We start from the raw sequence: 26,296 nt of genomic DNA, 5'->3' as shown, positions 1-26,296 counted from the left end.
GATTTTAACGATATCTGATTTTATTTTGTGGTATTTTGTAATGATATTTTATTACAAATGTCAGAAATATTATTATGTTTGCAGACATGAAGAAACCAAAATTGTCCTCTGTAGGAATCATACCAACTAGGTCTAGGTAACACAACAAATCATACAGATTAATTATATTTGAAATATTTTTTCAACTCTATTCTCACCCCTATACCTTCCTTTTCCATAATGTAATTGTATGTATCCACTTCTTTGTGTGATTTTATAGTGTCAATGTTCCTGGTCTTAAGGTGGTTATGGAAGGAAAGCCTGCCCTAACATCAGAGGATTCGGCCCTGGAACAAATGATGCAGGTTTGAGTTTTCTTTATAAATGAACAAAGAGTACATTAATTTCATTTAGTATTTTCTTCAAATTTTTTCTTTGTTTCTTTCTTTTTTTCTTTTTTTAATGGATGGACGAAGAAGTACATTAATTCATTTATTTTTTTTCTTGCAACTATTTTTTTTCCTTTTTTTTTTTTTTTTTGCTTCATTTAAGGTTCTAAAAGCTATAAATAAAACTGTTTTCTGGTTTGCTTTAATCCTTTATACTTTAATTTTGGTTCCCAGGTTAACTCTCCGGTAAGCATGATTGGTTTTTGGTTTTAAGATGAAGCCCTGTCTTTTTAAATGCAAGAGATTGTATATGTCTGCTGATTAATGAATTTATGCATGGTTAAAATACTTTAACAGACTTCGTAACACAAGATAAATGTCAAAAGCATGTATTATATTTCATTCACATTTTTGAATGAAAGAAATAAACAGACACCTTTCACATATTGTAATTTTCCACTATTTTATCACAAGTTACTGGTTGATGGAGGAATAGCTTAAAGCATGAACCTTACTCTCAAAATCCTGTGAATTTCACATAATGTATCTTTGCATAATCTTAACTACCGTTGATTACTTGATACGATATTCGCCAACTATCGAAAAATCATCTCTGAAAGCAGCACAGTGACTGCAATCATAGAAAACTTCAAAATTGAAACTCATTAATTTAAAAAAAAAAAATTGTTTTACCAAACTCTTAACCATATCAAAAGACTTTACTTTGTTTCTCTTGTAAATGAAAAACTTACCAACTAAGCATATTTTGATGTTGATGTCACAGATTTGTATTTAAATATTGTTTACATTTACAAGGACCTCAGAATATTAACCTATTTTAATTTATTAATGTAATCTTTAATTAAAGTTCAGACTATCAATCTTACAATTGATTCCATGCCATCAATAATAAGATGGTAAATTCGGTCTGATTGTTGACCCTAATCTTAAACCTTGTGAACCAAATAACAGTGATTTATAATTTGTTACCTTTTATCTAGTCCAGAATGAAATAATTTAATTTAGTTAAAAACTAAGCTCTATGATGTATGAAATATAATGACATTTAAATTATAGCCAGTCAGCATTTACATAGTGCATACCTTTGATCTCAGTTGTATGAGAAGCTCTTGTGACAATCTACTGTAGGCCAATAAGATGCGAGCTTTCACCCCATTGACACCAGAACAGGAAACTCCCACGGAGACACCAGTCCAGACAGAGAGGGAGGAGGAAGTCGACGATAGTGAGGAGACAGGGAAAAAGCCGGCCATACTGATGTCTGAGGGGACACTACAGAGGGTGGCCTTCAAAGAGAGGCCCAAACCCTCCATCCCATTCTCCTCTCTAAAAAGGACTCACAGGAGAGTTGGTATGAAAGAATTATTTACATTTCATACTTCAAATTCATAGTTAATAAATTAAGATTAACATATGTCATATGGTTTGATAAAGAAACTTATGACACATATGAATATGATGCCTATATATGTACAGTGGGCAACAGCCTTTAAGTACCGAATAAACATCTTTTCTTATTGTATCTAAAAAAAACTGCAAGGCTGTGAATTTGCTAAAGCATTTTTTTTTTTCAAATATACAGCTGTTGGAATTATATAACTTTTAAACTTTAATTTGTTTTAGTAGAAAGTGCTCTCAGTGTGGCTACCTCCCTAAAAAGTGAAAACAACCTGCTACCAGATGAGAATGTTTACAGTCGCTATGACGAAGCTATTGCAGGAATTGACGATGATCTTCAGACAGCTGTCAGTCATCAGGAATCAAAAGAAGAGGGAGGCAGGGCTACCAGTGCTGTGTCGGTATGTGTCAGGGGTTAACAGTGCCCAACTACTGTACAGCTAGAGGGGTCAGGGTTTTTGTATAAATTGAAGTTCAAATTTTCTATTATTATTATTAATCAGAGTTGTAAAAGATCCACTTAATATGATTAATGATTATTATTAAATTATAATCATATATGATGTACATTGATCTTGCTAAAATTGTGCTACATGCTAAAAACTAATTGCAAGTTTTCCAAATCAGCATTTCAGAATTCAGACTTATGTAATTTGTAGTTATCTGCTTATATCATATTTTTAAATCTATTTTAAGGCAAAATCAACAAAAGATCTATTGGAGGAGGCCAAAAAAATTACTAAGCCTGGGGCAGAGCCAATGTGGAAATTACAGGGCAAAAAATCTCCACGGAAAAAGGACGGGAAAAAAGACACAAAGAAAGACAAGAAAGCTCAAGGTAGTGAAAAGTAAACTGCCTAGCGCAGATAATTGATATTTGAATCTTTATACAGCAGTGCATTAAGATTTTCAAACTTTTTATTTCATATGTGAATAAATTTTGACTATGTTTATTATTTCTATATACTGATATTTTGTCTTTAAACTAAGTCATTGGATTAGGATACTAGTTTAAATAGATAAAATTTATTCAGTTATGATTTAAAACTTCTAAAATTGACAGAAAAATTGAAAAGTAAAGAGAAGGAGGAGGAGACAGATGGGAAGCCCCGCCCACGATCTGAACGCTCGGTAGACGAGATCATCGCATCACTGAGAGCTCAGAGTTCAGGAGCTCGCACGTAAGTATTTTGATCTGAATCTCCATAGACGAGATCATTGCATCACTGAGAGCTCAGAGTTTAGGGGCTTGCATGTAAGTATTATGATCTGAATGCTCCATAGACGAGATCATCGCATCACTGAGAGCTCAGAGTTCAGGAGCTCAAACATAAGTATTGCAAAGATAACTTTAGGATAAAAAATGGTTAATACCTCTACAGGCTTTCTATTTTATAAAATATACTCATTTAATATCATACATCAATCTTTATTTTGTATGTAAAAAAAACTCTTCATTAAAAAAATAAATATAAATATATTTTAAATATATTTTCCCTCAAACAGTCAGGTGTCTGATGCTGACAGAAAAATCCAGGAAATAATGGACCGAGTGATGTCCAGGGCCAGCGCTGTACTCAGTAAGTCTTTATAATCAATATCTGTGGATAAAATTAATAGTAGATATCATTAATTACAACCATACACACTGAGTATTTATTGATTTCAGGTGATGGTAGTGATGCACTGGATTCCAAGAGAGGTAAGAGTTATTCCCCTTTACGATAAGCCAAATGTTTAATGCATTACTTAATGACTTGTCAGAAAATTGCAAATAGAGAAAAAGCTTGTTCAGTTATGTATGTAATGTATAATGAATGACTGGTGAACAGATTCCGATTCGGAGGCCTCCCACACCCCATTCCCAGATGGCGCTTCACAGAGTGATCAGGATGGTAAATCATGTCTATTGTTGATGATGTTACCCAGTATACTAATGACAACCTAACCATTTATAACCATGATGTTGATTTTGAATGATATTTTAAATGTATCCACCCAGACTCACAGTATTGCTAACATAAACTGACTAGGAATGTTTGAATCTTAATAAGTAATTTCTTTGAATCAGACATATCAACATTTTACATGTATTTAGCCCACGAATAAGCAGCATGTAAAATTAATATTTTGTACATATTATTGAATGTATGAAATTGCTGGGGAAAATCAAATTACATGTTTTTACTATTTATATTGCTTTTTTAAACAAAACATTTGATGAAGACAAGCAGGGCAACTTTAATACTGTAAAATCACTTATTTTCAAGGGGTCAAATTTTCATGGTTTGAGGAAAATATATTGCTTCATGGGGATTTGATTTTGTGGTTGAAGAATTATTCAATAGTAATATACAGCAGAACTCAATTAGTACGAACACGGATATTACGAATTTACGGCTATAGCGAAGTCATATTGGATCCACAGGTATATTAATTTAATGAATTTCTTATACGGTTATAATGAATTACGGATATAACGAAGTAATTTCATAGGTCCCAGTGACTTCTTTATAACCAAATTTTGCTGTATGTGAGAAATTGCATTTTGTGGTGGACATAAATTCGAGGGTCTCTTCATACCTTGAAATCAATGAAAATTAACCCCTCACAAAAATTAGTGATTTCACAATACATTATCTGAAAGGCACCTATTAATCCAACTGTAACTTGTCTTTATTTAAAAAAATACCATTGCCTTGTCCCAAAGCAATAAAAAAATCCTGTTTCAGCATGATTAAATATTTTCACCTTACAATCTAATCAATTTAATTCATAGGCACACATGTATCCAAAGGTTTTTTTGAAAAAAAAAATCATATAAAGTTTGAAGATGCATGTACCTTCCTAGCAAAGAAAAATTGTGACAATTAAGATTCTCCTAACTTTATGAAGTAAATTACCTCAAGTTACAGAATGAGTACATGGGAGATACATAGCATCCTGTGGAGTTTCCTCATGCTCAAGTGATAATCATATTTTGATAGGCTCACACAAAAATGTTTTTTTATATGTAAGGCTTTAGAATGTTTGATTGTGGATTGTTTTATAATGTTCGTGAAAGCTTGCAGTAAACTCACCAACTTTGAGCATATTTAGATAAATATACTCACAAATATTTACATGTATTTACAATGGGTTTTTTTTTCAAATATGTATTATGAGTAATGCATAATAGTTAAAATTTTCAATGTAGTGTGGAATTTTATTTTGTCTGATATTTAACTTAATGTTTCATTAAACAGAGAAGAAAGAGATTGACGTCCCCGCTGATATTCCCGAGGATGAGGAGCAGGAGGAGGGGGAAGGTGAGGACAACAATATTTAATCCCACGTATATACGTCCAGTAAAATTTTTTATCTAATCCCACATATCTATGTCCAGCAATAAATGAAATATAATACCCTGTAAATATGTCCAACAATAAATGATATATTTTCCTTGTTAGAGTAAATACACCCAGAATTAATTGATAAGGATATCAAAATTAAAGTCTTCTTTTGATAATTTCAGGTTTGCAGCTTGAGGAGGGGGACAAAATACCTCCCAGTGAGGACCTGACCTCAGAGGCCAAGACAGGAGAGGAGGAAACAATAGTAAGTAGGGAGGTTGTATAAATGACCAATAAATCTTCAAACTTATATCACAGAACTATTGCATTATGTTTATGTTTAAACTAGGGATGTCAACGAGTACCCGGTTAACCGGGTACTCGAATATATTTGTGCATCATCGTCCGAGTATCGAATACTAAAACTGGTACTCGGTTACTCGGATGTATATTTTTAAATATTTCTGAGCTTATTTATTAATGCATTAAAAAATCGGTTTTAAAACGTAAAATTGTACAAACAGTAATTAGGGTTTCCTACGCCTCTAAATGACCATTACCGCCTGTGGCAGTGTTTATACAGTAATTATCGTGACCAAACACCTGATGTACCTACCTGGCTTTTCTCACCTTCGACTGTTTTCTACCCTTATGTTTAGTTAATTTGCTTTAATTATTTGTTTTCATCGAACATCGTTTAAGGTCCATTATATTTAAATAAATCAAATAATTTTGTCAATTCTCCAAGAAGCCGCAAATTCTCGGGGAAACGATATTGCACGTGCGATTGTTGATATGAATGCGTTTGATTACATGCCAATTAATGCAAATGGTTGAAGGCAAATGCTTTAAAAATCTTATGTCCATCGTTGCTCCAAACTACAACATACCGTATCGTAATTTTATGAAATCTAGGATCAAAAAGTGTACGAAGATCGTATAAATCTCTGTTTTAGGATAACTTGATCAAGTTTATACCGTACATGTAGCTCAGACAACTTATCACTTGGACGTCAAACGCACCAAAGAGTTATATTACAATCACGGAACAGATTATTTTTTAAACAAAAACACTGTGAACCATATATTTTATTTCTCGTATTTATCTGATAAATAAATTGAACTTTAAAAAAATGTAAGATTAAATTTCGCCCGCGACAAAGTGGTAATAATTTTTACAACGCATTTGCAGGTAACCTCCCATCGGTTTTATTTCTACAAGAGTTTAAAATGTTTTACAGTTATCAATTAACTTGTTCATATTTATTTACACTTTTACCGAGTACCCGGGTACTCGATCGGAAAAACGTCTGAGTAACCGAGTATTAAAAATTGACCGATTTGACATCCCTAGTTTAAACATATCAGTTTATACTTACATCAAATATATTTGTGCATCATCCCTTTATATGGTGATATGAAAAAAATTCACCAGACCTACCTGTACATGAAGTAGCCTTGACCTCAGTCATCATGCACCAGAGGATTATAAGCTTCTGTCTTTCTGTAGATACCTGCTGTCCCTGAGCCCCAGTCCCTGCCAGCAGAGGTTCCCTCCCTACAGCTGGCTGATGTGGGAGGAGCTGAGGATGAGTCCTCGTCTGAGGAGGGTGAGGAGGAGGAGGTGATAGACATTAAACAGGCCTGGGAGGACCTCATGGCCCCTCCTGAGGTGACCTGTGAAGATATCATCAGTGTCCAGGGGAAAAACGTGGACCTGGTCAACAGACAGCCAGCCCAGGGTCCAGTGACTAACAACATCACAGTGTACTCCAATGCTGTGTCCTTCCTCTCCACCTGGAAACCTATTACTCCATCCAAATACCAACTACCTGAGATAGAGGAGCAGGAGAAGAAACCAGCCAAGCATGTCCATCATTTCTGTACTGTGAATAATGATTACCAGCTTCCTGATGAGTATAAACATCTGGGAAGGAAGTACCACACTCCCAGCAAGTTTGATTCAGCTCAGCTACCAGCCAGGGTAGGTTACTTATAGCAATAACTAAATAGTTTATCCCACTACAGTGTATAGGGTTTGACATAATGTCATGTCAAACATGACTTGTTGCATGTGAGAAAGATTCATTAGTTTTTTTTCCTGACAATAATTAAGTTTGATATGTTATACTGAACTTCACTTTTCTGTGACAGTACATAGGTGGCCCTCAGCCAGTGGAGGAGCAGGAGGATGTGGCATCAGAGTACTCTAGTTCTACAGCTGTACAGGAAGCTGAGGAGCGGAGACTGACAATGGCGGCACGACGAGTCCTCGAGGAGTCCAAGGACACAGAGGAAACTCTGGAGGCCTGGCAACAGAGGGCAAATGAAGTGGTGAGTCCTCAGTGATAGACATCACGTTACCATAGTGTAAATTCATTTACCTCATTTAGGCATGGTTAGGATTGCTATTATGAAAAAGGATAAAGAAATCTTGAAGATCATCTACTCCTTTATTATGCATCAAGGGATGCATGAAACCACTCATGTTCCAGATTCTGCTTTTGTTGTTTATTTGTCAGATAAAATCCTTATACAAATTAAAAAATATGGTTTGCTTGGTTCAATCTTGGCATCTAGGGGTATATATGGTTAATCTTTGGATTCTGTATTTTCTGGATGGCAGCAGGCTTATTTAATCTAGACATTAAGTAATGCATCTTAAATGATATTTATTATGAATGGGACTATGGATGACAGTTTCGAAATAAGCGTGTAACCTTTTCTTACTCAGTTTTTCTTTGTTTTCAGTTTAATTCTGTTCCTGTGTCAGTGGAAGGAACAAAAATATCAGTTAAATCTGACGAGTCTCGCTTGTACTGGACACCCGCTCCCCCAAAGTTTGATGTCCAGCCAGCAAAGGTTAAGGACATTTTGTTTCCAGACTATCAGCCGGCATCGCTGGGACTGGATGATCAGGAAGTAGCGGCCACGCGACAACAGGAGGAGATGGAAGAGAGCTCAGAAGAGGAGGAAGAAATGGAGGTCGTGGACTCAGCTGAGGAGAGATATCAGGAGTTATACAGGTAATAAGAAATCAGCTGATAGAATGAGCTGAAAAACAATAAAATTTGTATATTATGAAATCAGGTTGTTATGAAATAAAAATTTGTTCTGAGAGAAAACTGAAAGGCAATGAAATGCTAACGATAACAATTTTTGTAAACGAACTTTTTTGCATCATCTTTTATTCATCAGTCATTAGTCGTCAGTTTGAAATTGATCTGAAACAATTATTGTGACTGATGAGTCAATCTCTACAAATATAAAGCAAAATAAGTGGTGCATAGTAATTCATATTTTTTGTGAATTAGAGTACATGTAGTTTGCAAAACTCGTGAGAATTTCTAGCTTGCATATAAAAGTTGTTTCACAGTATGTAGATGTTACAAATTCCTCTTCATTTGAAGTATTATCAGATTTAATTTTTTAAAAACATTCTTTTATTTTGCTTCATTACTTTATACCTGATGTCTTCATACATTCAGACTCCTGAATTTCAAGAGTACCTCTATGGAGGACCTCTCTGACTTTGCAAAAGCTGCAAAACAAAGAGAGGATGACATCAAAGATGGAAAGATATTCCCTTACGAAAGCAGGAAACTGTTAAAAGAAGAAATAGAGAAACTGGAGAAAGGTACTGGTCAACCTTTGTAGAGTGAGAGGCCAGCTAGTAAGGGGTCAATATGTATAAGACGGGGAAGATAAGAAACTTTCTCTACCTATGGTAGTCCCTGTAGAATCATTAAACACCTACTTTGCTATATTGTACATTTTTGAATTTTAATAGGCATGTCAAAAAATGACCTTTTGTATTTGATGGGAAAGAATTTTCATTTTCTACATATTTATGTAAAAGGGAAGGGATACATACAGTTCAAACTACAAATTTTTACTATATTCAAAAAATGTTGGTTTTCAGTAAACTAAAATATGATTTACATTCAATTTGATAGCTGCTCCCCCACCCCTCCCTGCTGACCCAGAGCCCAGAGAGCCGACTCCTGTTGTCACCAGAACAACTGAGATGACAGACAGTGAGATCTTCCCTGTGTTTGTACCACTCAGGTAGGGCAAAAATAAATCCAAGATGTAGTTTTTAAAGAAATGTAAATATTAAAAAAATGAAATGTACATTTTGCATGAAAAAGTCTAGATCAATATTTTCAAGCAGCTTATATTAATTGTCATAAACTGATTGGGTGAATCTAATTTAGTCATACATGTACCTGCTAAGGATCAGAACATGAAACACCTAAAAGTTATTGACCAGTAGTCCTCAGTGTTACTGACTGTTAGTCTATTAAAACATTCTTTTAGTACCTGTAATTTACCCTCAATATCTTGAATCCCTGGACATGTCAAAAAAAAAAAAATCTCCGCCGCATTAGGTTCAAGATAACAAGGTTTGACTGTACATTTTTGCCACAATCTGCAGCTCTAGTGAAAATAATTAACAATCTGCAGCTCTAGTGAAAATAATTAACAATCTGCAGCTCTAGTGAAAACAATTAACAATCTGCAGCTCTAGTGAAAATAATTAACAATCTGCAGCTCTAGTGAAGATAATTAACAATCTGCAGCTCTAGTGAAAATAATTAACAATCTGCAGCTCTAGTGAAAACAATTAACAATCTGCAGCTCTAGTGAAAATAATTAACAATCTGCAGCTCTAGTGAAAATAATTAACAATCTGCAGCTCTAGTGAAAACAATTAACAATCTGCAGCTCTAGTGAAAATAATTAACAATCTGAAGCTCTAGTGAAAATAATTAACAATCTGCAGCTCTAGTGAAAACAATTAACAATCTGAAGCTCTAGTGAAAACAATTAACAATCTGCAGCTCTAGTGAAAACAATTAACAATCTGCAGCTCTAGTGAAAACAATTAACAATCTGAAGCTCTAGTGAAAATAATTAACAATCTGAAGCTCTAGTGAAAATAATTAACAATCTGCAGCTCTAGTGAAAATAATTGCAGCTCTAGTGAAAATAATTAAATATTGTGAACCTTACAGGAGAAGCACGTCTGACGTGGGTCTGGCCAGGAGACTGGACGACACCTTACTGGTTCCTCAGGATTATAACACTGCCATGGAGGAGGTTACTTATCTAATAAACTAGGAGTTTAATTGTTAAAATTAAATCTAATATGAAACAAATCCTTAGAATACCATAGGACAATTCATCCTGTAATGCTGGTTTTATTTCCTTTTTTGTAGATTTCCAATCAGAAAACTCATGTGAGGCAAATGAAATTAAACAAGAAATTGCTGGAAGCCAAGGAAAGAGAAGAGGAGAAGAGACAACAAATCCAGATGCAGGTACTACTTATAAATTATATTCATTTCCTAAGTGTTATGTATTACTGTTTTAAAAGAATAATTTATATGAAGATAGAAGATACTTGAAGAGGTGGTACTCAATTTCCAAAAAAAAAAAAAAAACTAGGAACATTAACTGACACAACATGTAAGGCTCTTGTGACAGATTGATTTAATGCTAGGTATTCTATAGGTCAGAAACATCAGGTGCTGTTTTATGACCATAGCAATGTCATTCAAAAATAAGGAATTTTAAGTTTTATGTTTCTGTTTTTGTAGCTAGAAAGATTGGCAGCTGAGAGGGAAGAGACATTTAAAGAAGAACCAAAAAAGAAAGGTAACATTAGATTCTGTTAACATGTTTCCTTTTGTTTGGATATTTCTTTTAGATTCACGGTAAAAGAGGAAAACATCAATCAGCTTGATAGGCTTGATGCATGAAGGAGATTTGTTGAAGTTTGAGAATGTATATGGTAGAAATATACCTGATATTTCACTTGTAGAAATTAAACCTGTTATTTTATAAATAGACCTTTTAATTTGAGTTACAAGAGATATTTTTGTCTTTGTTATAGATGAGCCTACACCAGCAGAGCTTGCCCTTCAGGCAGGGAGGGCATATGTAATCCTTCCTAAAAAGTAAGTTTTACATTTCTAGAATTACAATTAAATAAGATGTTAAATTACTAAGCATTCCTTTTCCATATTTTCATTCAAAATTCCTTTTTTCCCCTGAATCAGTGTTCCCCAGTTTATGTTTTTTACTACATAAAATTGTAGAAAACCCCGATTGTGAGTATACATGTGTATTTATGATGACTCGTGAATGGGTTGAGTCACCTTGATTTTCTGAATCCCTAATATTTCACTTTTACGAATTACTAACAATATGATTTTTCATTTTTATCCTGGGTTAAAGAACAATCTAATAACTGAAATATAACTGCTAACCTTTCATCAGTCAATATCATGTTTAACACTGCTCTATCTTGTGGTTTTAGAAACGATGTCTTCAAAATTAGAACATGAACTCACATTACATTTATAACAGGTGGATGAAGTATAAAAGATACATGTACATTTCTTTGATCTATATGATATACCTGCTGCTAAATGAAGATTGGAGTTGTTTACTTGCTGCTTGTTGAGAACATGTTTGATTTTCAGTGAGCACTTGGGTGAAATGGATGTGATAAAGCATTAGCTTTTGCTCTTGACTCATTTAGCTTTTATTTAATTGATGTGAAAGAGAAAACACAAAATTATTTGCTTTTGAATGAAAATGTTGACAGTTTTGAATCATTTTCAATACAAAAAAAAAGTACAGTTTCATCTTATAAAAAGGTTATTGCTTATCTTAGATTTATAATTGCAGGTGAAAGATATATTACTACCATAATTTAATATGAAGGTACATATGTATTCTGTACTTAATCTCTAGGAGCAAGAAGAAGTCTAAGAGGAAGGGTCCTGTCACCATGGAGAGATTGGAACAGATTGAGAGATTTCTCCGAGCCCCTCCCAAACCTATCCAGCGCTCTAACTCAATGATAAAAATGGCTCCTCCCTTAGAGAGGGAATTAAGGGTTCCTTCGTAAGTAGTGCCTATAATTTACATACAGTATGGTTTTAGATGTAAGTACAATGATATGTATTGAACACTAAAAATAGCATACATGTAATGTTTATATTTCTTTATATTCAGGAAAGTACGACTAGGTTCAAGATTGAGCTTGCCAAATCTCTTGGATTTTGACACATTTGCAAAGGGCAGAAAAATGCCGTAAGTTTAACTTATTAATTGCTAATAGAGTTCTGCATTATCAATGAAATATTTTCATTAATATCAATGACTCAGAGTTTTTTTTACACCAAGAGTAGATATGTTTTAATGGTTTTATAGAAAAAGAAAGTCACTTTTTATTACATATTTTAAATGGGAGAATGACTTTAATCAGATCATACCAGAGATTACCTATCAGCTGTCAATAATAGATTCATCTTAACTCTTGATGATCAGATTTTTCACTACATGTATTTCCCCTATTTTGTTTGGTTGATCAGTCAGGATACAGACCAGCGTGAGTGGGTCCGCGATATCTGGAACATGTGGTTTGACCAGGTGTTCCCCCCCACGCCCTCCGAGTCAGAGGAGGAGGAAGTGGACTACACCCAGGACGAGGTGGTGTCCCCCACACGGGAGGAGAAGGAAAAGGAGAAAAAGAGGTACAAAACGGGGGTCCGAAAACCAATTATAAAGAATCAGGAATATCTGTACTTAACAAACTATTATGTTGTCAAGTTTAAGGTATAACTTGATATAAACAAACATGTTTTTTCATATATAGAAAGGATTCACTGAGCAGTTATATCTCTGATGCCTTAAGTGAGATTGAGCCTTTAGATGACTCTGAGCAAAATATAGAACTTCATCAGGTAACAAGAATTTATCATGAATATACATGTATTTTACTTTAAAATGGAAGCTACATGAAGATAAATTTACAGTGAAAGTCTGAAATGAGTAATATCTATAAATCATTTTTAGATCATACATGAGGAGATAGAAAAATTAACTTCTCTGATCGCTCAGGGAAAACCCAAAGCTTTTGATCTTTGTAGAAGGGGAGCATTGTATAGAAAGGTATGTGTATATTGGTATCTTTTCTTGTAAGAGTGAACAATATTACATATAAAATATTTTGTATTTTAGCCTAATGTTCTATAAACATGTCATATTATTAACTTTACGACTGATTGTGTTCAGGTTGGGATGATAAAAGCAGCTCAGATTGACCTTGACCTGTAAGTAACTACATCTGATAATGAATCTTGATAACTACATGTATTGAAATTATTACAAAGGTCTCTTGCTTTCTACTACATTTTAACTGATAGTATTTGTGTTGTTGTAGGGCCATCAAAATGGAGCCTCTACTCCTGGATGCCTACTGGCATAGGCACCTGCTGTATTTACTGAGAGACCAAAAACAACAGGCCAAAGCTGATCTGACCTTCATCCTCAAGTACAACACCAGACATGGAGGGGCCTATAGATCTATGTAAGTCATAGCTGAGAGAGATTTACAATGATGCCAAATATACATACTGATTCAAATAACCCAGTTTTCAACATTTACAAAAAAAAAAATCTCTATCCTGCTGTAATCATAGGAGTTGTAGCTATTGCATGAAGCAATAAAGTAATTGTTATCTGACTGAGTGGTTTATTCCATTTTTTAATTTTGAACAGGGCTGAGATTTTGAGAAAGGAGAATAACCCTAACGATGCAATCATTAATTACTCCATGGCAATCAAACTGAACCCTGGCGATCATGAAGCCTATTTCCAGAGAGCTGCCATGTATGAAAAGGTCTGTTTTAATTGTATTTCAAAACTACTAAAGGACACACACTCCAGTACCACTTGAAGTTGATTTTGACTATAATTGATAATTTTGTAGACTGATAAAATGCCCTTGGCTCTGGATGACTACATGATGTGTAAGAGGATCCTACCCACCAGAACTGATGCCATATTAAAGCATGCCATGTACTACTTCCAACAGAAGTAGGTTGTTTTCAAAATTTAATAGAGTTCAATTAAAAGAGTTAAATCCATTACAAATTACAACAAAAATTACTATTTATGGTCAATACATACATTATTTCTTTTCACTGGAGATACAATGATAATTATTTGATTACAAATTACCTCTCTCTGAATACATGTACCTTTGTTGACCAGAAACTGGAATACAGCCATTCAGGATTTCACTGACCTACTTAAGGTGGACCCCCTGAACTCGATGGCTCGTATGTATCGAGGTCGGGCCCTGGCAGAACAGAAACAGTGGAACGCGGCGGTGGAGGATCTGTCAGCAGCGATCCACCTCAACCCCCAGAGCTGGCAGGCCTTCTTCTACAGAGCCTGTATACTCAGAAAGTAGGCTGTCTATCTGGCTGCAGTTCCTCCTTTTTCAAATTAAATTATAGGTGTATAGGATTCACTCCTTTTAAAGATTAATATGCTTAAATTTGCTTTTACTCTTTTCATCCCATTTATGTTTTGAAGACCTTACCTGTCTATTAATTTTAAAAATATAAAATGGTGATGTATTGATAAGTATGATTATAATTGTGTTACAATGGCTGAGTTAATATTTGGACAGGGCGCATCCCAAACAGGCTCTACATGACTACAGTGTCTCTCTCCTGATCAATGACACGGACGATAATGTCATGTCCTACCTACACCGGGGCATTCTGTATAACGCCATGAACAGGTAAGTTACATCACCACTCCCTACTTTTCCAAACACTCACTAGATCCTTGAGGTCTGTGAATACTGCAGAGTGTGTAGACTAAGGATCTTACACTTCTAACAAGATAAACTCTATTGTTATCAGGACATTTGTTTCAGACAGATTCCTGTCAGCAAACAAAGTAAGGAATTATTCAAGTAAAATTGAACCTCCCATCTTCTCATATTGTTTGGGGTAACTACAAACTACTTACAGTATTCCCTTGGTTTACTTTCAGATTTGAAGATGCCATCCCAGATTTTGAAAGTGTGCTTAAACTTAACAAGGACATTGCATGTGCTCATGTGAACCTAGGACTTATTTACATGAACCATTATGAGAATTATCACAGGTTAGACTGGTGCAGCCTTATAGGTCAGAAGATAATATGGAAGAATAAATATGATATTTACTAGGGAATATTATATTATGGTATAATTTTAATTTTGATGTAATATTTATAGAGGCATAAAGAAGTTTACAGCTGGTATCAAGGTGGATCCCACATATGTGAGGGCATATGTCTGCCGGGGGGAGGCATACCACAAAATCCACGATGTATGTAAATTTGTCATCCAAGTTTTTAAAAAGGCTTAAGAGGAGGTATTTGACAGTCAAGGAAAAAATTAAATGAATTTCATTTCATAGAGATACTTTTAATTTTGCAGTTGAAGGCTGCTTTGAAGGACTTCACCAGAGCCATTCATCTCCGTCCAGATGTCCACCATTACTACATGTACAGGGTAAATCATTACTCAGTTTCTACTATTTGATATTTTTTTTCTTTATTCATTTTAGAGCATATGTGATGTCCAATTCCTTGTTTCAGGGACAACTTGTTCTAGAGCTTGGGAACTTAGAGTTAGCAGCTTTCTGTGTGAGGTAAGATGGGTCATTTGAAGGAAAAAAAAAATGTTTATATTTTCCCTCATTTTTCAGCAAAAACTTAGACCAAACTAAAAAAAAGTACTTTTCTTAAAAATGAGTTTATTTTAGTGCAAAAAAGTTTATTAGATTTAGTTTGATAGAAAAATTATGGATGTATTTGTATTTAAACTGTGTACATTTTCTCATTTTCTTAATGTTTCAAGTACTTTGTACAAGAAACATTTGAATTATTGTGACCTCTAGCTTCAGTGTAGTGAAATATATGTGCCTATTTTGATCAGGATGTTTGATGTAGGCAGAGAAACCAAACAAGAGAAGCCACGGTATGGGAGCACGTGTTTTATTTCACTATACCAGTGTCACTACTGTTTCAGACCTATGCAGCTCAAGCTTGAAGCATTCTTTATTTTGGGGTTCAATGAATTATATTAGGGATAGTAATAATTAATGTCACAGCTTACTATGCTTAAGGTGGTCAAGGTGTTCTGAAGAGTCTTAGGTGTAACATTTTTACTACCTTTTATATAATATAATATGGTATCATTTTGTTACTGTTTTAAAATATTTTTTGTTAATGATTTTTTTCTCTTTTTATTTTAAATCATATCTAAATATGTACATATGTACTAGTTTCCATACTAAATTTCAGTTATTCTTTAAACATTTTTATTGTTTCACTGCTACTGGTATACTGTCTATTACCTTTTTCCTCTTCCATTCTGTCATGGGTGTATGGTTTAAGAATTTTTGGGGAATTTTTTTTACATTGACATGTTACATACTAACAATGCACTTATTTGATCTGTCCAAACCCTGAGTTTGATGTTCTATATTTCATAGACTACAATGCTGTCAGACTTCCACTATTCACTATTAAAAGTGGGTTTATTACTTATTCAGTATTGTAACTTGCAAAAAAGAAATGACCCTGCCCTTAATACCAGTAATCCTACCAGTAACCTGTACATGTATTTTGAGATAGTCCCTAAAGAAAATAACTCCTGAAACTAGAAATGCTATGTAAATATATGTGATTAAGTAAAAAAAAAATTAGAATTGACTGTTGAAAATTTTCCATATTTCATCATGTTCATCTTTTGTTAATTTTTTTCTTCTTCAAGTCTTCCAAATTCTCAGGCATACAGACTCTATCTCCTCATATTAAGCAAAGAAATCTTATGGGTTTTTTTTTCAATACATTCTTAATCATTTCTATACACGTATCAGGATATTGAGAGTTTGTTTCTGTGTGTTCTGCGTTTTGTTGCCTGCTCATTTTTTGCTTTGAGATGGCAGAGAGTGGTGTGCCTGTTACATTCTACATATAAAGCTTTATATGATACAGAATTACAGTACATGTGTAAATAATATTACTGCTTGTTATTTATACAGACATGCTTCAGAGATGAGCTCTAACGCATCACTGGGAGAGATGCCGACACAACAAGCCGTGGTCCAGTCCTTCCTCAAGAATTACGACAAGGTGAGCATGTCAGCCAAAAAGTACTGCAAATATTGAATTATTTCAGGAAAACCAGGAGAAAAATTCTCAGCTTTTTCATAAATTGTAGGGCACGACATCACCCGACTATTATTGGTCATTATTTAATTGTGTATTGATATGGAATATTTCAATATTTATAAGTAGTGAAAATAAAAGTTGTGGATGAATTTCAAACTGACATATAAATTGTACCTGAGGTAAATAAAACTTGACATATATGTAATTAATTGTTGCTTTACTGCATTCAAGATCTTACATATGCGTCTGAGAAATTAGGCAATTTACACATCATGCTGATATGTATATATATACTCAGTAGTGAGTTATACTTAGAATAAAGTTCTATATAAACCCCTACATTGTTGTTTTGCAGGCTATAGAGGCCCTGACTGCAGCCACAAAAGTCAAACCTGTCCCCCCGCTGTTCATGCTCCTGGGTAAGACACAGATGCAGGCTAAGGTGTTCAAGGATGCTATTACCAGTTTCGACAGGGCCTTGCAACTCTACGTAGGTGTTTTAAGTATTTTATCTGCTCTTACCATTGTCCAGATTTAGAGAAGTTATATTATCACTAGTGAATAATTTATGTTGATTAATTCTAATTCTAATTTTGTTTGTATGTGTCGTAACATTTATGGATCTGTGGTAAAATTCATAACATTTTGGGTTAATTACGTAATTAATATGATAAACATAAAGCTTACTGAATTAAAGTTAAAGGGAATAATAACAAGGGATATAATGGTATAAGGTGTTTTTGATTTGATGTTTCTGTAACAATATGAATGTTTCTCTTAATTAGCAAGATAGCTATGGGGTAAGACAAAATCATGTACCACAGTGGTATCTTGTGGGAACTTTGGGCCAAGTCTGTAGTTCAGTATTACAGCTAAATGTATCATTGCTTTCATTTATATTTTGATGCAGTATTGTATATAATCTTATATTTTGGTACATATAGTTTAGTTGTCAGTATCTCCTCTTTGATTTGGTGTTTTGAACCTTCATGCTAACATGTACTAAGAAAGTTTAATCTAACGTATTCTTTACTTAATATGCAAATATTTAAGGGGGAAATAAGAGAAATTTTATCTTTAAACGTGTTATTTTTTTCTATCTAATTGACAAGCCTTCTTGTACTGGTATCTAATTGACCATCAAACTGAATGATACTAGCACTTAACATTTATAACTGAATGGTTTATGTTAACGAGTCTTTTGCTATATAGCACATTTGGGGTTTTTTTAAATATAGTACCGGTACCTGGTATATAACTTTGTTTATAAAGACCATTTGATAGGAGCTGCTAGCAAATAGCTAAGTTGTTTTACTAATCATGGATCTAGCTCACAATTGATTCATTGGTGAAAATATTCAGCCTGTGGTAAAATTCAAGTTCTGTACGAAAGTCAGTAATGTTATAGTATCTGATATTCCATTTAATATTTTTTGGTATGAAGATGATTAAGGTGTTGATTTTGAATAGGTGTGGGCTATTTAATATAAGCTTATGGCATGTTTGGTGTGACAAATGGTATTGCATTGAAAATGGTACAACTTTCAAATGTATTTGACTGATGGTGTGACATTGTTCCATGGTGTAACTATGTGTTGTGCAATTGCATGAAATATCCAGCTTTTTAATGCATGTTGAGCATGCCAATCTTTGCCACAGTTGGCTCTAAGATGTCTCGTACATGTATATGCATAATAATATTTATAAGAGTTTGCCAAATTAGAATATTTTTAGTAGCTGCCTATTTTATAATTGAGTATGTCTACCATATTACTTTTGGGGCTGTTTAGCTCACCTGAGTCACTCGGGTGACTTATTGCTATCTGTTTTTGTCCCTCGTCTTGTGTCATCCGTCATTCTGCAGACTTAAACTTTAAAACATTTTCAGCTTCTTCTCATAAACTGCTAAACCAGCTTTGAAAGTCTTCTTCTCTGCTTCTGGGTATTTATGTGGGAAAAGTGCATGGTTATGATGCAAAATTTTGTTGATTCTTGGGCATCTTTTTTCTTAATTTCTTTGGAGTAATTTTGGTTATTATATATTAAGATTCCTTACAGGGTTGTATTATACTCAGGTGACCATAAGGTCCTTAAATGGCCTCTTATTTGATATAAAATATATAAAATCTTAAGTAACCAAGTATCAGTTTTACTAACCAATACATGTATTGTTCATTGATAACACTAAGCTTAAGATTACTAAAACTTTACAATGTTAATTCTAGAAGTTTTTTAATGCTATTTTACATGTATTTTATAAATCTAAAAAAGGTTTTTTTTTTAATTGTCTTAAAAATTACAACACATCGTAGAGCAATTGATTCATCCATTTTACATGTATATCCAACAATTAAGATGAAATGTATGATTTATAGTGATGTTTTGAATTACAGCCTTATATGAGAAAAAATTTCTATAAGAGAGAGAGAGAGAGAGACTATATATATGTATTATATCAGCATGCTTTCTTTAAATGTTTTGCTGTCATAAGATACTAAAATCAGTCGATAGATAATAAACACATGGTTCTGTAATTGTATGCTTATTCAATATTATATTTTTATACATTAAGTGTAAGTGAAGGTAACCTAAATAAACTTGATATTTTAGAAACCATGGCGACGTGAACCTTGGCCTGTTGAAGCCTCAGAATGTCATTTCCTGATTGGCATGTGTCACATCGAACTGAAGAGTTACCACGAAGCTAAGGATGCCTTCACCTCAGCTGTCAAGATCAACCCTAACTATGCACAGGTCAGATATATTGCTGGAAAAATGAAACTTTATTAAAGGAGGAACAAATCAAATCCCTCTTCCTAGGCAGTTTCTGCAGAATAATTATAAAGCCTAATCAAAAGCCTGCATAAATGCAGATAAACCTTCCCTATTTCTATTTAATTTTATTCATATGGATAGTTTTAAAATTTCCAATGTATCTTTCAGGCTCTGTACCAGAGAGGAGTGGCTAAGATGAAACTGAGTAGTCGAGGTTTGAGTCGGGAGGGAATCCAAGATTTCAATCGAGCTCTGGCTATTAATCCCAGAATATTCCAGGTAAATCCAAACTAGTGAGTTGTCACACAATTTGACATTTGGAGAGAGCTTTGTGAATAATGTTTGTATTTGTTGTGCTTTAGGCCTATCTCAGCAGAGCATGTTATTATGGAATGAAAAAAAATTACACTAAAGCCATTCTGAACTGTAACGAAGCAGCAAAACTCCAACCACGAAGTGTACGCTCCTATTTGTACAGGTAACTAAAGTGTTAAAGCCTTCTTTTTCTGGTAACTTGAAGTGTTCAAGCCGACAAACTTAGGGTACAAGCCTACTTGTACATGTACAGGTAACTTGAACTCGATGTATAAGTGTACTTGTAAAAGTAACTAAACTCAGTTTCAAGCTGACTTGTTCAGGTACCTTGAACTCGATGTATAAAATCAGTGTCAAGATTTCTTGCATAGGAAAAGCATTAGTCAAATTTCTTCCCACTAGTGATAAATACTTGAGTTTTTATACAGGTTCAAGCAGTTCATTAAGACTGATTGTATTTGACTACTTGTATCAATAGCTGAGAGAGCTAGTCTCTGTGTATGAGCCTACTCATACTGGTCTCAGATATTGTCACATATATGCTAAGGCATCAAATATAATCTTCACTGAAAGAAATGCTCCAATTCTGTCCATTTCTGATAACTTCCATTACTTATATATTACTTGTTGCATATTATTGACAGAGGGGCTCTCAAGTATCACATCAAGGCATATGACCTTGCCATCCGTGACCTTGACATTGCTATTGGAATTGACAGTACATGTGACCTTGCATTTTTCAACCGAGCTGTCTGCTACCAGGAAAAGAAGAATTATCACAAGGTATGCTGTGTGTTTGGGGAAGCTATCATGTAACTTTATTTCTTTTATTACAGAATATTACAAGCAATTGTACGGTAAAAGACGATGGATTCCAATAATTCCACACTTGTCGTATTGTTTAACTATTGTTTTTAAATTATACATGAATGCAAGAATCTGAATTTTTTCTTCCAGTCACTGAAAGACTACGGCATTGTCCTCTTACTTGGAGATGATGACAGACTGAAGACAAGGGTATGTATAGAACTAGTCTCTGATATTGTGTTTTGAACTTGTAATGTTTTATTTAATACATGTACATACAAAATTACTGATGATGTCACTCTTGTGTGTTTGGAAAAAAGATGAAAAAACCATAAAGAGTTTTTGTTGAGATGAGAATTCTATTCGTTGTGTTTCCCTTGCAGGTGTTGATCAACAGAGGATTGCTGTACTTCTCACAGAAAGACTACACCAATGCCTTGTATGACTTCAAAATGGCTGCCAAACTAGACCCACAAAACTACAGGATTCTACACACACTGGGTCTTTGTTATCACAAGTGAGTTACAGTCTCCATGGAGATTGCATTCATGCGTTTTTAAATTATTTAATTTTATAAATATCATATTTTTTTCCCCAGGATGGATCGACTGAAGGAGGCAGTGGGAGTGTTCACTTCCTGTTTGGAGAGGAACCCATTCTTTGTGGAGGGGATCATCGCTCGTGGTAATGTGTACATGGATTATGGTTCACCAAGAGGAATTATTTATGCAAGGTATAAACTTTTATTCAGTGTTCCTTCCCTTTAGATTCATACATTTTATGACCGATAAATAATCTAAATATTTATCTCTTCCAGACGGGACTATGAGCGAGTTCTGATGCAGAATCCTCTCCACCTTCCGGCTCGAGTTAATTTGGCGTACACGTTACAAGTGTCAGGAAAATTCATGCATGCCTGGAGACAGTTCACAGCAGCAATCGAGATCAATCCTAGTCAGTACCTTATATTAGGAAAAAAAATTGAATTAAACTGTTTATGTGACAGTAGAGCATAATTTTATACTGTAAACCAACTTTCATTCATGAGCGAGAAATTTTCGCAAGATTCACAAGAGCCTTGTCATCGCTTGTGAACTGGTGCTTAAAGACTTGGTGTCTATAAACAACTGATCCAAAAAAGGCTTCATCACAAAAATTAATCGTCCCCAACTAGTTTACCTGTGATAAATCGCAAAATAAAGTCACAAATAAAAGTTGGTTTACAGTATACTTATCATGCTTACTTTTTGTATGTAAAAGGATGATGAGGATATTAGTAAAAGTTTTACTTTAAATTTTACCTTAGGATTTAAACCAGCCCTAGAAGGTCGATCCATAGTGAACCTACAGATGAGCAATACGTTTGCAGCCTTCCAGGACATCTGTGAGTCCATCAGAGTGGCTCCTACTGCAGAACTGCTGACCAATAGAGGGGTCATTAACCAGGTAAAACACAGAGAAAACTGTCAACCTTAGTTACTAGATAAGCTGATCAACAGAGGGGTCATTAACCAGGTAAAACATACAGACATACTATCCACCTTAATTACTGCAGAACTGCTGACCAAAAGAGGGGTCATTAACCAGGTAAAATCCACAAACGTTCAGTTACCCTCAATCACTGCAGAACTGCTGACCAATATAGAGCGGTCATTAACCAGGTAAAACTACATACAGTTAACCTCAATCACTGCAGAACTGCTGACAAATAGAGGGGTCATTAACCAGAACCTCAATCACTGCAAAACTGCTGACCAATAGAGGGGTCATTTAAACAGGTAAAATACACAGAAATACAGTTAACCTCAATCACTGCAGAACTGCTGACCAATAGAGGGGTCATTAACCAGGTAAAACAACATACAGCTAACCATAATCACTGCAGAACTGCTGACAAATAGAGGGGTCATTAACAAGGTAAAACAACATACAGCTAACCTCAATCACTGCAGAACTGCTGACCAATACTTTATTAACCATAAAACACACAAACATACAGTGAGGATATAACACAAAATATTTACAATTAATGAATTAACCAAGTAAAACACACAAACATACAGTGAAAAAATCACTGCAGAACTGCTGACCAAGAGAGGGGTCTCTCCATTAACCAGGTAAAACAACATACTTAGCCAATTTTTCACTGCAGTTCTGAAATTAAAGGGGTCATTAACCAAGTAAAACACATACAGTGTAACCTCAATCAGTGCAGATTTACTGCTGACCTTAATGTATGGGGTCATTTAACCAAATAAAAAACATACAGCCAACCTCAATCACAAGTGCAGAACTGCTGACCAATAGAGGGGTCATTAACCAAGTAAAACACACAAATTTCATACAGTGAACCTCAATCACTGCAGAACTGCTGACCAATGTTAGGGGTTTTTAAACAAGTAAAACACACAAACATTTTGTGAATCTCAATCACTGCAGACTGCTGACAATTGTTTAAATTGAAATACAAGAAACACAGTCAACCTTAGTTCTTTAACCAGATAATATTAATAGAGAGGTTGCCATACATAAGCCAATCCACACTCATTCAAAATATTTTTAACAGCATTACATCTGTAATAAAATTTTTTAAACAAATTAAATTTTGACTGACATTTTAGGGCCTTGTGATACCACAAGTTTTGAAAAACACACAGACATACAGTTTTAACATTAATAGACTGCAGAACTGCTGACCAATAGTTCTCCATAACCATAAAATTACATAAGACTAAGATTTAATACATGCTTACAAAATTTTAGATGAAGTCTCTCTAAAGAGCAACATTAACAAGTAAAACACACATATTTCACAACCATATAACAAAATTGGTTTCACTATTTTGTCATTAACCAGGTAAAACATACAGACATCCTATCCACATTAATTACTGCAGAACTGCTGACCAATAGAGGGGTCATTAACCAGGTAAAACAACATACAGCTAACCTCAATCACTGCAGAACTGCTGACCAATAGAGGGGTCATTAACCAAGTAAAACACACAAACATACAGTGAACCTCAATCACTGCAGAACTGCTGACCAATAGAGGGGTCATTAACCAAGTAAAACAACATACAGCCAACCTCAATCACTGCAGAACTGCTGACCAATAGAGGGGTCATTAACCAAGTAAAACAACATACAGCTAACCTCAATCACTGCAGAACTGCTGACCAATAGAGGGGTCCAAACCTCAATCACTGCAGAACTGCTGACCAATAGAGGGGTCATTAACCAGGTAAAACACACAAACATACAGTGAACCTCAATCACTGCAGAACTGCTGACCAATAGAGGGGTCATTAACCAAGTAAAACAACATACAGCTAACCTCAATCACTGCAGAACTGCTGACCAATAGAGGGGTCATTAACCAGGTAAAACACACAGACATACAGTTAACCTCAATCACTGCAGAACTGCTGACCAATAGAGGGGTCATTAACCAGGTAAAACATACAGACATCCTATCCACATTAATTACTGCAGAACTGCTGACCAATAGAGGGGTCATTAACCAAGTAAAACAACATACAGCCAACCTCAATCAGTGCAGAACTGCTGACCAATAGAGGGGTCATTAACCAAGTAAAACACACAAACATACAGTGAACCTCAATCACTGCAGAACTGCTGACCAATAGAGGGGTCATTAACCAAGTAAAACACACAAACATACAGTGAATCTCAATCACTGCAGAACTGCTGACCAATAGAGGGGTCATTAACCAAGTAAAACAACATACAGCTAACCTCAATCACTGCAGAACTGCTGACCAATAGAGGGGTCATTAACCAGGTAAAACACACAAACATACAGTGAACCTCAATCACTGCAGAACTGCTGACCAATAGAGGGGTCATTAACCAAGTAAAACACACAAACATACAGTGAACCTCAATCACTGCAGAACTGCTGACCAATAGAGGGGTCATTAACCAGGTAAAACACACAAACATACAGTGAATCTCAATCACTGCAGAACTGTTTTGTTATTTGTGCATGTTTTGCCAGTCATTTGTGTTTTCAAGTAAGCTACATCGGACACAATCTTTTATTGACGTCAAGTTTATTCCGTTTCTTTCAAATGGGCAACTGACGTTTTGAGATTTCAATGGTGAACTGTACGGGCATAATTTCCACGCATGTGACATTATCGTTGTGTTACCTGTTGTCACATGTGTTTCTAAGGCTAAGGGTTATAGAACGGATTGTTAACTGCGTCTAAATCAATCAGATTTTAGTACATGTATTTAACATGAAAGTATAATAATATATTTTATGTTGTAACAGTTCATGAAGGATCGAGTGAATGCAATGAAGGATTACCAGAGTGCTATCAGAATGGACCCCACCTACTCCCTGGCTTACTTCAACGCTGCTAACGTCTACTTCCACACCAGGCACTTCAAACAGGTAACGGTGATGAAAAATTCCTTATAAACAGACTTGAAAACATGCTTTAAACTACATCTGAATTCTAGTAGCAAATGTATTCAAACCTAAAATATCATAACTTTTATACCTGTAAAAGGTAATATGAGAATTTTTTTAGGCCGATTCTAGCAGATAATGTTCCATCGTTGCAAACCAGGGTTTTGAGTCCAAAAGCAGGGAAATGATGTAAACCCCCCGTGGGTTACCGACGATGCTAATGCACTGACCTCTCTTTTTTCAGGCTCTGAACTACTACAACAGTGCTGTAGATCACAATCCTGCTGATGAGTCTGCCCTCCTGAACAGAGCCATCACAAAAGTAGGTCACCTTTATGTTTCAGAATCCAATAAAATGAGTGACATGTTAATGTCTGCATTACAAAATCAAACATCCTTAAATATGCTATCTCTAATATTGTCAAACTCTGCAATCCCTTTCTTACTGAAATTATAAATAGAAAATCCAAAAAATGAATGATTCCAATAAACTACTGTGATATATCAGGTGATGATGCGGGATTCCCCGGGTGCTCTAGGGGACTTTAAGGCAGCCATTAAACTCAGTCCACACACAGCTCACATGTACTTCAACAGAGGGAACCTGTATGCTTCAATGGAGCAGTTCGATCAAGCAGAAAAGGATTACTCTAAAGGTTAGACCCCATCTGAACTAATACTGTATCAAGCAGAAATGTTTTGTCTTGAGGGAACACACTGCCTTGATTCTCATTTTCTAAGATGATTATTAAAATGGAGTGTATCTTTGTTAAAGTTAACAAATGAATTGTTTTTATTCT

The 26,296-nt window shown here is 34.8% G+C and overlaps 1 protein-coding gene across 8 annotated transcripts in view; it reads left to right on the top strand.

Moving 5' to 3' along the window:
• LOC134247214 (uncharacterized) overlaps positions 1-26,296 on the top strand; it is a 29,974-nt gene that overhangs the window by 3,195 nt on the left and 483 nt on the right. The window contains exons 5-56 of one of the 8 annotated variants that reach the window (XM_062729557.1): positions 85-136; positions 260-344; positions 603-614; positions 1,518-1,740; positions 2,016-2,188; positions 2,484-2,625; positions 2,851-2,968; positions 3,294-3,367; positions 3,457-3,489; positions 3,620-3,682; positions 5,033-5,095; positions 5,302-5,384; positions 6,630-7,103; positions 7,274-7,453; positions 7,871-8,145; positions 8,608-8,756; positions 9,076-9,187; positions 10,138-10,222; positions 10,342-10,443; positions 10,723-10,780; positions 11,019-11,082; positions 11,885-12,037; positions 12,149-12,226; positions 12,508-12,669; positions 12,792-12,879; positions 12,992-13,087; positions 13,211-13,248; positions 13,359-13,505; positions 13,697-13,817; positions 13,908-14,014; positions 14,192-14,389; positions 14,616-14,729; positions 14,987-15,100; positions 15,213-15,306; positions 15,417-15,491; positions 15,578-15,630; positions 15,918-15,959; positions 17,029-17,119; positions 17,514-17,648; positions 17,944-17,958; positions 19,769-19,912; positions 20,102-20,212; positions 20,296-20,411; positions 20,893-21,031; positions 21,206-21,265; positions 21,439-21,572; positions 21,654-21,788; positions 21,873-22,009; positions 22,362-22,501; positions 25,356-25,478; positions 25,741-25,818; positions 26,005-26,152. In XM_062729557.1, coding sequence (XP_062585541.1) covers positions 85-136; positions 260-344; positions 603-614; positions 1,518-1,740; positions 2,016-2,188; positions 2,484-2,625; positions 2,851-2,968; positions 3,294-3,367; positions 3,457-3,489; positions 3,620-3,682; positions 5,033-5,095; positions 5,302-5,384; positions 6,630-7,103; positions 7,274-7,453; positions 7,871-8,145; positions 8,608-8,756; positions 9,076-9,187; positions 10,138-10,222; positions 10,342-10,443; positions 10,723-10,780; positions 11,019-11,082; positions 11,885-12,037; positions 12,149-12,226; positions 12,508-12,669; positions 12,792-12,879; positions 12,992-13,087; positions 13,211-13,248; positions 13,359-13,505; positions 13,697-13,817; positions 13,908-14,014; positions 14,192-14,389; positions 14,616-14,729; positions 14,987-15,100; positions 15,213-15,306; positions 15,417-15,491; positions 15,578-15,630; positions 15,918-15,959; positions 17,029-17,119; positions 17,514-17,648; positions 17,944-17,958; positions 19,769-19,912; positions 20,102-20,212; positions 20,296-20,411; positions 20,893-21,031; positions 21,206-21,265; positions 21,439-21,572; positions 21,654-21,788; positions 21,873-22,009; positions 22,362-22,501; positions 25,356-25,478; positions 25,741-25,818; positions 26,005-26,152 — 6,006 coding nt within the window. Of the gene's footprint in view, positions 1-84; positions 137-259; positions 345-602; positions 615-1,517; positions 1,741-2,012; positions 2,189-2,483; positions 2,626-2,850; positions 2,969-3,293; positions 3,368-3,456; positions 3,490-3,619; positions 3,683-5,032; positions 5,096-5,301; positions 5,385-6,629; positions 7,104-7,273; positions 7,454-7,870; positions 8,146-8,607; positions 8,757-9,075; positions 9,188-10,137; positions 10,223-10,341; positions 10,444-10,722; positions 10,781-11,018; positions 11,083-11,884; positions 12,038-12,148; positions 12,227-12,507; positions 12,670-12,791; positions 12,880-12,991; positions 13,088-13,210; positions 13,249-13,358; positions 13,506-13,696; positions 13,818-13,907; positions 14,015-14,191; positions 14,390-14,615; positions 14,730-14,986; positions 15,101-15,212; positions 15,307-15,416; positions 15,492-15,577; positions 15,631-15,917; positions 15,960-17,028; positions 17,120-17,513; positions 17,649-17,943; positions 17,959-19,768; positions 19,913-20,101; positions 20,213-20,295; positions 20,412-20,892; positions 21,032-21,205; positions 21,266-21,438; positions 21,573-21,653; positions 21,789-21,872; positions 22,010-22,361; positions 22,502-25,355; positions 25,479-25,740; positions 25,819-26,004; positions 26,153-26,296 lie in introns of all 8 variants that reach the window. The other 7 variants (XM_062729556.1, XM_062729558.1, XM_062729562.1 and 4 more) reach the window with 7 other exon arrangements.

The sequence above is a fragment of the Saccostrea cucullata genome, unplaced genomic scaffold (genome assembly GCF_032062105.1).
Source record: "Saccostrea cucullata isolate Sc308-1 unplaced genomic scaffold, CSIRO_AGI_Scuc_v1 ctg38, whole genome shotgun sequence".
Lineage (NCBI taxonomy): Eukaryota > Metazoa > Mollusca > Bivalvia > Ostreida > Ostreidae > Saccostrea > Saccostrea cuccullata.
The sequence above is the reverse complement of the archived record's forward strand: the minus strand, read 5'-3'. Positions and strand labels throughout refer to the sequence as shown.